This window comes from Cynara cardunculus (assembly GCF_001531365.2).
Source record: "Cynara cardunculus var. scolymus isolate 2C chromosome LG 7, CcrdV1, whole genome shotgun sequence".
NCBI lineage: Eukaryota > Viridiplantae > Streptophyta > Magnoliopsida > Asterales > Asteraceae > Cynara > Cynara cardunculus.
Genome location: NC_037534.1, coordinates 9,671,986 through 9,684,507, shown reverse-complemented (window position 1 = coordinate 9,684,507; position 12,522 = coordinate 9,671,986). Strand labels below are relative to the sequence as shown.

At 33.1% G+C, this 12,522-nt stretch overlaps 1 protein-coding gene across 1 annotated transcript in view; it reads left to right on the top strand.

The window, feature by feature from the left end:
- Window positions 1–2,930, top strand: part of LOC112515302 (crossover junction endonuclease EME1B-like) — a 35,544-nt gene extending 32,614 nt beyond the window's left edge. Inside the window, exon 12 of the mRNA XM_025122030.1 lies at window positions 2,298–2,930. Coding sequence (XP_024977798.1) covers window positions 2,298–2,477 — 180 coding nt within the window. The 3' untranslated portion in view covers window positions 2,478–2,930. The remainder of the gene's footprint in view (window positions 1–2,297) is intronic.
- Window positions 2,931–12,522: the final 9,592 nt, after the last annotated feature.

Genomic DNA, 12,522 nt, shown 5'->3' with positions numbered 1-12,522 from the left:
CGTCTCCTTTGGGTATGTCTAATCATATATTACTAAGCGTACATATCACGTGTAATAATATATGATCTTGGAAATTCTCGTCTTTTCGCAGATTGGTTAACTTCTCTCATGTTCCTTCCTCTATACACACACACACACACATATAGAGGGCAAATTAGGCAAAGGATTGTGTGAGAAGGGAAGTTATGGTGAGAAGCATAAGAAGAGATCTGAACCCTTGATCACTTTTAATCTCATGCCCACCCATGAATTGTGCTTTAGAAGGGAATTGATCGGTGCATTTGGTGCACCTCATTAGTGTTGACATTCAATTAGGATTGATCCAAGGGTGAAGATCTCTTCATACGCTTCTCACCATAACTTCCCTTCTAACCGGAACCTAACCCATATGGATCATTTAAAACCATCACATTAGTACAAACCAATCTCAACCATTCATCTAGTCTACTGAATATCTAGTTTAATGAATATCTCGATTGTTTCCTAATATAAAGCGTTGATCATAATAATGAACTCCGATAATCTTCCATAAAAATCCAGATCATAACCACAAGGGTGGTGCCTGATTGGTTTGAGCTTGGCTCCAAAGGTCAAAAGTACCAGGAGGTCCCAGGTTCAAATCCAAGGAGGAATAAAAATCCCCTTGTGGTCAGGGAGGTTCAAATATGGTGACTCCGGGCTATCTGCAAAGCAGGTGGTCGCCCTGGAATTAGTCGGCTCGCATAGCGGGTTGGATATCCAGGTTAATAAAATAAATCCAGATCATAATAATTGAACTCATCATTTCTATAAATATCTCAACTAATTGGTTTGTATGGTTTGTACTAATGGTTGAGTTTGTAAATGAAATTACCTGTATATATATACAGGTATATACATACATATATATACATATTATATATATATATAATATGTATATATATGTATGTATACACATGCCTCCTTAGGAGTGAGAAGTCTGAAGTTGTGAGAAGTCTGAAGTCGTGATTCGTGAAGTGAACTAGGTGTCTGTGAAGTGTGAAGTCGTAACTCGTAAAGATGAAAAGAAAGGAAGAAGACCGTTGGAAGGCAGACTATTAATTTCAAACCTAATAATATATGTTACCAAGCCCATGAAATAACAAAAGCCCAAATAATTGAACCCTAAAAAATCGATATATCGGTCCGATATATACATCAAAATATCGGGAAAATATCGCCGATAGCATCGGGACGATATTTATGCAGCAATATTTTGCCTAGGTCCGATATATCGCCGAAATATCGCGATATTAACAGCATAGCTTAGGACACGCCTTCAAAAACGTCATGGCCTCGCCTTAACTCGTAAGGCTTGACCTCGCCACCATGCCACGCCTCTCGTCATTTAGAACCTTGATTGTGGGTAAGTTTACTGATAAACAGTAAGAGAAATTTGGTTAACTCAACACAGAAGATAATGAGATGGAGGGAGTGAGATTCACACTGCAAAATCCCAGAACTCGAGGGCTAGACGCAAGAGATATATGTATGTATGTATGTACGAATATGTGTGTGTGTGTGTGTGTGTGAAACATGCCTCAACAAGGGATGCAAATGGAGTAGATATCCACATGACACATCTGAATTTAAAATCCGGCATCCATACAGGCATTTACTTTTGGAAATAACTGAAACTTCTGACATGAACATGTGTATCCGCTGAATATTGTCCAACTTGAAATAAACATTGATTCTTATGTTAACGCGTTAATTGCTCTGACGTTTAGTTTTTTTTCCCAGAAGTAGATCTTTTTGATTTCTATATATGATTTTTTGTTATACATTTTAGTAACCACTAACGTATGATATACAACTACAAGTATGTTCACAAACAAATGCCAAGATCTTATAATTTTAGATTAGTTATTTAGAGATACCATATAACCATATCCACATTTTATTCCACTTGCTTTGGATTGGATACCAACATATTTTTGTTGATTGGATTTCGAATAATATCCATTTACAGCCATAGGCTCAAGTGGTTCTTCATGAAAACAGAATGTCTACCTCTTAGGATAGAGGTAAGATCTGCGTACAATTTACCTCCCCGGACCTCTGCATAGGCTTTACTTGGTCTGTTTGGTTTTAGCCTTTGGCCTCAACAATTTCTTCACAAAAACAGTTTCTCTACCCCTTGGGGTCTGCGTTATTCTGCGTGAGATTTTCTATTGGATCTCAAGTTCCTCAATCATCAAGGCGTGCCATATGTGGGATAGTTTCATTTTGAATATGTAAATTGATGGCGAATGTAAGTGATTTGGTTGCTTGTGCAGGAACATGAAAAAGAGTTTTTGCTTGCGAATTTGATAACGGAAGGATTGGTTGGAGATAACAGAAGATTGGGAGAGGTTTGTTCCAAGAGAGTTTACAGGATATTAATGGCAGAATCAGGAAGCATCAAAACCGATGATGTCGAGAATGGTGCTGATTTCTTCACCCGTCAGTCGTCATGAAAATCTATGCTTTAGCCAAATGAATGATGTACTCCGTTAGGAGTAATCTTGGCTTTGTGATGTTGCTGGTTCAACCTCTTGTTGCTTAGCAATGATTTTGGTTTTTTTTAGTTCAAAATTCATAGATGCACAAAAAGTTTAAAACCCGAAGCCTGGGTCCAGGTCGAGGTCGGGCGTAAAAGCTTGATCAGGCCATGTTTTTCCAAAAGCCTCGAAAAGTCTGGTTAACAAAAAACCAAATACAAAAAATGGCTTACTAGAAACAGGGTTGAAGGGGCTTGTGCATCATTACTATAGATTCAATAGTTGCACAAAGAGATGGTTAGAACCAGTGGGCTGCTTAGGATGGGACCTTGGACTCGTTGAGCCTTGGTAGGATGGCACGAAGGTCCTGCGTTTGGGGCTTTTGTTTTTCGTGGTTTTTATGGATGTTTTCAAGAAAAGGTCGTTGATGAATCAAATGGGGGAAAATTAATTTACACCCATACATAGAGAGGTGTCGAGGAGAAATCCTCAAAAGAAAATGGAAAACAGAGCACTCTGGTAACTATGCATCTGTATGGTATGTATATATGCATACAAGCAAGTAAAGCCGTTGCTTGGCTTTGTGCATGTGTGCATGTTATGCACATGTGAATACCGGACAAGTTACTTACAAATGACTTGTATTTCACGTGTGCATACCATCCAAATGAACGGTTAACAAAGTGTTACTTAGTTTTTCATTCCTTTTACGGTTTCTCCCTGAACTTGACCCTATATAGAGAAGGGTTGAGGGGAAAACTCTAAAAAAAAAAAAAAACCGGAAACAATTAATCAACCATTAGATTAATTGATCCAATGGATGTGAATAAAAAGGTGATTACAACTTTATTCTCGTGTGTGTGTGTGTGTGTATATATAGAGGAGGTTTACTTTGCAAACCACGTTATTTGTACAAACCATACAATCCTCGTTCAACCAATCATAATTTTTCATTTTGTTCATTTTTTTTTTGTAATTATGAGAGGTTGATTAATCATTTTTGTTGTAGAGGGTGTTAATCATGGATATTATCATTTTCATTATTTTAATTTTAAAGAAATACATGAAACAGTTTCATTAAAATTTCATTAAGTATTATATGAAACAATTTAATAACTATATATGAAACTTCATCAAAAAAAAGTATTATATAAAATAATTTCACAAGATTAAACAATGAAATCGACGGATAAAGGTGGTTTGCACAGTTTGTACAAATTGGGTAGTTTGCATTTGATCGATATATATATATATATATATATATATATATTCATGCGTCAATTTCATTGTTTAATCTAATAAAAAAAATTCATGAAATTGTTTCATATAATACCTTTTTTGATTAATTTGTTTCATATATGGTTATGAAATTGTTTCATGTATTTCTCTAAAATTAAAATAATGAAGATTATAGTATCCATGATTAAACCTTTCACAATAAAAATGATTAATCAACCTTTCATAATTACAAAAAAAATGAACAAAATGAAAAATTATGATTGGTCGAATGAGATTTTCACGGTTTTTTCAAATTGAGTGGTTTTTATTTGAACGCTTCTCTCTCTCTCTCTCTCTCTCTCTCTCTATATATATATATATATATATATATAGGGGCTCATTGAAGGGAGAACTGACTAGTTTGTGGTAACCGTGAGATTCAATCTCAACCACAAATCAATATATAAATTAGGAAATTTATAACTTTGTTAATTTTTAATTAAAATTTTAATGCAATGACATTTTAGGTATTTTCTTTACTCTCTCCGTCCCCGTCTCCCGGCCACTGTCCCCCGGTAATACCAAAGTGTGATACTCAAACACATATAAGATGCATTGTGATACCACTGTGTTGCATATCCGATCGACTACACAAACGACCTCAGTGTGATACTCAAGCACATATAAGATGCATTGTGACACCACTGTGGTATCACCGGAGGACGGTAGTCGGGGGACTGAGGTAGGGAGACGGAGAGAGGAGATAAGAAAGGAGAGAAAATACCTAAAATGTCCTTACATTAAAATTTTAATTAAAATTACCAAAATTAAAATTTTCCTAATTTATCTAATGATTTGTACTTGGTATTGGACCTCACGGTTACCACAAGCTAATTAGTTCTCATTTGATTAGGCTATATATATATATATATATATATATATATATATATATATATATATGAGTTGGGTTCCATAAGAATTAATTTTTTGATGAGAACTAAACCTTCAACTACGTGTCATTTACCTCTTTTTATCATCATGATCAATAGTTTCACAAATTCAAGCATGTGAAAGTGATTGAAGTTAGTGAACATCAGTAAAAGTGAAGACAAATGTGAAAATTAAGGTTGATAAAGATAGATGAAAGTTCGTGTTTTATTGTAGGTTATCAGTTGAAGATAGTTGGTCTGCATATGTTTCATCGTCCAAATCCAAAAATCAACTCATCCAAATATTTTCAACGTTATCACCCAAGCTCTTGTTCTCACAAGATTGTCTATATCTCTATATAAAGGTTTGGGTTCCAGTAGAAAAATCAAATATTCATAAGAAACATTTTGTTAGCAGGAATTCAGATAAGTTAACATATTCAGTGACAGGCCCATGATTATTGTCGAGCTGATGCACCTTTAAAGTGCATCAAAGACCTGCAAGGTAGCCTAATGTGTTTTTAGCCAAATTTCATCATTTCGAGTGATCTTTTAAGATTTTTTTGTTGATTTCGAGGAATTTTTATGTTTTTTCTTTGATTTCGATGGACTCTTTTGGTTTTTTTTTGGTTGATTTCAATAGACTTTTTTGGTTTTTGCTTGATTTCAAGAGAACTTTCGGTTTATTAGTTGATATTCCTTATATTTTCTAATATCACAGAGCACTCATAATTTAGCAGATGCATCTTTCATGTACCAAAAGAATTCCCTTATGAATATCAGTTGAACAGGCACACTGAACCCTTCATAGGTCCGCCCCTAACAACTTTATTTTGTTCAATTTTAACTTTTATTATTTATCAGCAATTTATTATAAACATGTCATGTTTGCCACAAAATTTTGATTTCTCACACTTCAATTCTATATATAGACTACGGGGTGGGGTAGACCAAGAGCGGATCCAGCCTTTAAGCACCGGGGGAAAGGCTTCCAGTCAAAAATCAAAAACCTTTGTTGACTAGCTTAAATTTTCTATTTTCACCATCATCTTACATGGTTTCCCCCCAGTCTCATATGATCATATGCTTCCCTCCCTCAAGTCCCATCTACCATGCCTCCACCTTATTAATTTTCTAGATCCGTCACTGGGGTATACCATTAAGTATTGACCTAGACAAGTTGGTGATGGTGGGTCACTCAACCAACTATTTATGTCGAACCCACAAATTGAAATAATCACAATGTGGTCTGTGTTCAACCACTATTGGTCCCCCAACCAACTCTAAAATCCTCACATCTCCTACTTCAAAGCAATGTACAATTTTTAAAAATTTAATTTGTTATATTGAACCGGACAAAATAGAATGTGAATCATTGTTTCATGTTTAATAGGACTTTTATGTGGAACATACATGAACAAAGTGGAACAAAGTGAAACAGGTCTGTTTCACCCCCTATCCATACTACAGAGAGGAACAAGGTGGAATAGACTTATATTTTTACAAACATAACCTCAAAATAGTTCTCTTCTAGAACGTCAAATATGTCTCATTTTTACATTTTATTCATTCTTTAAATTTTATTTATTGTATTTTTATACTTTTAAACTTTCATTTTACGGTTATCGAATATTATTTTTAACCGGTTTTATATTTTTATTAATTTATGTAATTTATTATATTTTAATAATAATAAAATAATATAGGAAAATATCATATTTGAAAACTACATAACTTTTTATTTTAGTATCGTTTTAATTGTTTTGACGAACTTTCTGATGATATATTTTGTTATAATTTAATAGATTATTTAAATTAATCAAAATATATAAATAACTCATTACGGGTAAATTGGTCATTTTAATTGTTCTGTTATATCCAATTATGTCTTACCAAATGTTATAAACAACTATTCTATCATGTTTTATTTTATTATGTCTGGATATCAAACGCACTCTTAATGTGTTAAATTACAACTTATTATAAAAGTCTTGCTCTGCCTTTAGAGATTTTAGCTCTGGAAAAAGAGTGACCAACTCATGTGCAAATGTTACCTGGATGTATTCATGTATCCCTTGACTTAAAACCATACGAATGTTTTATTAACAAAATAATAATAAATAATGATGGTATAAGTTTACATATTTGCCCTTTTCAAAACGCAAATAAATATTTAGATTGTATTTATAACCAGGGATAGACTCGTAATTTTATTTTTCAAATGCTGCCACCATTTGATAATAAGAAACGAATATAGGGAAAAAAATTCAAACGGTGGCACAATTTGAATATAAGAAACAAACATATAAAAAAATCAAATAATAGCATCAATTGACTAAGAAATGGCATTAACATGATTCAAACTCGTGTCAAGGGTGGAAGAAAAGTCTTACAAATCAACTCTACAAAAGAAAACTTGTTTTCATTGTAGTTTGAAAATACATATGGTGGCACACAACAAATTAATACAATTGCCCCTTTCACGAACCTAAAAAGTTGTTACCCTTTGACGGAGTAATAATACGATGGCACATGCCACCGTGGCACCATGCTGGGTTCGTCCATGTTTATAACACTTGTGCAAACACAGGTCGAGCGTAAAGAACAAAATTACTGACTCCATGTCAGGGGACCATTTTCATAACAAATATAAACAACAAGAATGATTTTTAGTGTTGTTAAAAATTAGGTACCACTTTCAAATATTTCACTAAACCTCAAGGACTAAAATTGTAGTTTACTCAATTAGAATTACCAACTTATACAAATTTAAACATATACCAATATAAAATCAAATAACAATAACCATCCAAGGAGGAATAAAAATCCCCTTGTGGCCACGGAGGTTTAAATGCGGTGACTCCGGGTTATCTGCAAAATAGGTGGTCGTCCTGAAATTAGTCAGCTCGCATAGTGGGTTGGATATCCAGGTTAATAAAAAAACATCCACATGAAGAACATATAAACATAAACAACAATTTTCTACAATTTTATTCCAAAAGTGTGTGATATAAAACCTTAAATTCAGAAGATAAATTAAACCTTAAATCAACTTTGAAACATAATCTTCTAGTTACTTTGGTCTCATATCAGTGGCGGAAGAGATCCTCTGCTACCGATGTGGAAGGGATGAGATGGACTCGTTGGCAACCAAAATGGAGGAACAAGATGGGGTCATAGCGGGTGACGATTTAGGAGAGGGATCAGTGGATAGCTACTTGAAGAAGAAAAGTTGGTCCTTTTATTCACCTTGGATTCTTGTGAGACAAAGAGGTGGGGAGATATAGAGACAGTTTGTGGAGGGCGGGGAGGTCTTTATCGAAGATGCACCAGTTGTAGGTTCAACAGCCAATCAGCTATAGTGATGTCGGCATGGGAGTGGCGCTCAGAGACAGTGCACGTGCAAAAGATGGAGGTGGTGATAATGGTGCTTAATGGCAGTGCAAATACAGGAGATGAAGATGGATGTGGGGCCAATGATGCTTTTTTTTTAAATGCACACACAATTGAAAATAAGGGGGTACAGAGATAATGAGGAAGGAGGGAGAGAGAGAGAGTCAGATTAGGGCTTGTTTATTTGTTTTTTGTTACGTTCATATGTGTCTCTCCAGGTTTAGGATTTGAGGGGAATAACGTTGGAGCTAGATAATAGGATTTAAAAATAAATTCGTAAAAAATGTTAAAAATAGAGATAAAAGAAAGAGTATAACGATGATTTGACCTCATAGTTAACTGAGAACGAGATGGGGAACGGATGTTGGATTGAGGGACCAACCCGAGAACAAATTGTAAACCACGTGATGTTTTTGTAATGAATGAAGTTTAGGACCAATTCTGTAACGAACCCCACACCAAAGGAACCAAATTCATATTTTACCTAAAATTTAAGGACCACAATCAAATTAATAAATATAAAGACATATAAAAGGGGCAAACAATTGAAAGTTGAATATACTTTATATTTTCTTTAGAACATACTTCTAGAATACACAATTAAAGGTATGTAGATTGAAAATTATTTTTCACCACATATGACACTATGGTGTAGTGTGTATATATTATACAGCCAAATATTATTTTGAGAAGTGGTAAATATTTGAGAAGTAAAGAAGTGATCATAGTCTTTCATATGGTCAAGATCGGATTTGAATGGTGAATAATTGTGGTTTTGATCGGTCAAAAACTGTGGCTATGTGAAAAATAGAGATGGTAGTTTCATAAATTTTACAGATAAGAGACAAACGGGTTCATATATGAACCTATGTGATTCACATATGAACTATACGTTCATATATGAACTAATTAACTGATTCACATATGAACTCGTGTTATTCACGCATGAACCCATGTTATTCACATATTAACCTTGTGATTCGCATATGAACTAATTAACTGATTCACATATGAATTAATTAACTTATTCATATATGAACTATATGTGTTCATTTTTATTCATTCTACTCATATGATAAGAAAATTTTGAACGGAAACCTAAAGACCCCACAACAATAGTCACTCTAAGCTTAAAACGTTCTAGCGATATAAAGACATGATAAGGTAGGGGTCTGACCCTCCCTCCATGCCGATCGATTAGACCGACAACCGAAAAAGGACAAATGTATTGTTTTCCATAAAATCGAAGAGGAAATGTTAAAAAAAAAACTAAATAAAAAAAGTACATAATAATAATAATGGAATCCAAATCATACATGGTTCACCCATTATCTTTGAATCATGTTGGGGGATCTTTTCCTTATCAAAATCAAAGTCACTTCATGGACCCAACCACTCACCCAACCATGGTCCCCTTCACTTCTTTATCTACCGTCTATGTGTTTGGTGCATTTAATTTTAATTTTTCTACATTCAAAATATATATATATATATATATATATATATAAACTTGTGATCATATGAGATCAAAGGTTTTTCGTGAGACCCGTAAGACCAATTCTCAACCCTTGGATTAGATCTACAATATGAACATTCATAATCACAAAATTGTCACGAGACTTCTCAATAATCACAAAATTGTCACCGTACAATTTTAGACCATTAGATCATTAACTTATAAAGTTGATCAATGAACATAAATTGGTCTTACGGGTCTCACGAAAAACCTTTGGTCTCACGTGAACTCAACCATATATATATCTATATATATATTATATAGGTGGAGATTCAAATGAAAACACCTCCATTTTATGAGAATACGAGAACATTCTTATCATATGTGATAATACACGTGAGGGGACCTGGTGGTATGTGGACGCACGTTCTGTGACTTTAGATATCGCCAAAGGTCGTTTGCATCTATAATTTAGTATGACATGTGATGGTCTTGATGGATTATAGTATCACATAAATAAAATATTTATCACATGTGATAATTATGTAATGGGGCTTAGTTGTGTAAGAATGACTTGGCCCGCAACCTAGATCATGCTAAAAGTCGTTCGGGTTTTTGATTTAGTATCACATGTGTATTATATGTGAGGAAATAATAGTATCATATGTGATAATCTATAGTAAAATAGAGTGTTCTCGCCTTCTCGTAAGAAAAACACTTAACCTTCATAATTTGCACATGAAAAACACATCAAACCTTTACAGAAAAAACACATCAAACCTTCGTTGGAAGAAAAACCTAGCCGTCATGATGGTTTTACAGACGGAGGTTCAAACGAGAACAACTTCATATTACGAGAACGTAAGAACACCCTTATCACACATGATAATATATGTGAGAGGACGTGGTCTTATCAGACATGATAATACATGTGAGAGGACGTGGTGGTGTACGGACGACGTGTCCTACGACTTAGGTCGCACTAAAGGTCGTTCACGTCTACAACTTAGTATCACATGCATGTGATGGATTATAGTATCACTATAAAGAACACTCTTATCACATCTAATAATACCCGTGAGGGGGTTTAGTGGTGTAAGAACGACTTGACTCGCAACCTCCATCACAAAAAAAAAAAATCGTCCACGTCTCTTATTTCGTATCACATTTGTATCATATGTGATAGAATATAATATCACATGTGATTGTATATAATAAAAGGATGATCTCGCGTTCTCGTAAAATAAAGGCGTTTCTCATTTGAACATTTTCCCATCTCTCTCTCTTATATATATTAAGAGAGTAGGAAAAGATTCAAATGAGAAATTTCAAAAAATTTAAGAAAATGAGAAGAGATCTTAACATGATATTTGATATTTAAATGGTCAAGATCGTAGAGGATCATATATAAATATAGGAAAATTTGTGACTAATTTAAAAAATCCAAGAAATTTAAGGGGGCATTTTAAAACTTTTGTATAATTAAATCACTAACCCATTTTTTTTTTTAAATACCCACTTTCTTTTTTAAATAATAATTAGATTAGCTATTTCTTTTAAATTAAATTATTTAAAATACAATAAATATTTTATTTAAATAAATTATACCGAAAAAACGAGAATTTCATGATATTTAATTTATGATCCATGATGATATATATTTTTCAAAATTCACATATAAATCTTAAACTGATTTAAAATCTCTCTTATAAAACGTAAATTGACTTACAAGTTATAATTAAGATTCACATGTGAATCTATGTTATGATTCATGTGTTCATACATGAATCTTAAACTGATTAAGAATCTCGGTTATAAATTTTAAATTGATTCATGTACAATTAACAATTAAGATTCACATATGAACATATGATATTAAGACAAATATTTAATTTGATTTGTAGATTGTAAAATGTCCATTTTGGTTATTAATTCGTTTATGTAGTTGACATGTGGTTCAAGATCTTAGATTATAATCTCCATGTACGACCACATATAAACATGAATTTAAAGATGCTCCATTATATATGACATATAAGGCCTACCAGATATAAATCCCACCGTTATAATCATGTGATATGATATTAATGTAGAAGATGAAATACATATCAAGATGATCTTACATGTAAATATCAGTTAATAGTAGATTTTAGTATTAATATATATAGGGATTCATTCAAGGGAGAACTGATAAATTTGTGGTAACCATGAGATCCAATCTCAACCACAAATCAATAGATAAATTAGGAAATTTATAATTTTGGTAATTTTGAATTAAAATTTTAATGCAAGAACATTTTAGGTATTTTCTCTCCTCTCTCCGTCCCCCGGCCTTCGGCCACTGTTCTCTGGTGATACCACTGTAATACTTAAAAATATTGATTATGTTAAACAAAAGACACGATGTGATACCCAAGCACATATAAGATGCATTGTGATACCCAAACACATATGAGATGCATTGTGATACTACTGTGTTACATATCTGATCGACCACACAAACAATCTCAATAATATACCCAAGCACATATAAGATGCGTTGTGATATCACTATGGTATCACCGGGGGACGGAGAGATGAGAGAAAATACCTAAAATGTCTTTACATTAAAATTTTAATTCAAAATTATAAATTTCCTAATTTATCTATTAATTTATGGTTGAGATTGAACATCACGATTACCACAAACTAACAGTTCTCATTTGATTAGAATCTATATATATATATATATATATATATATATATATATATATAGAGATAGAGAGTTTGTTTCAAATACAACTCATTGCATTTGTACAACTAATGCAACCCAATAAATTGGAATATTTATGGACATGATGAGAGTTCATTTATTATGATTTGAATATTTATGGAAGATGAATGTGGTTCATTAATTATGATCAATACTTTATATTAGGAAACAATCAAAACTTCTATAAAATCACATGTTAATCAAATGAAATGGGCGGTTGAGATTGGGTTGTATTGGTTGCACAAATGTCAAGGGTTGTATAATAACCAACCT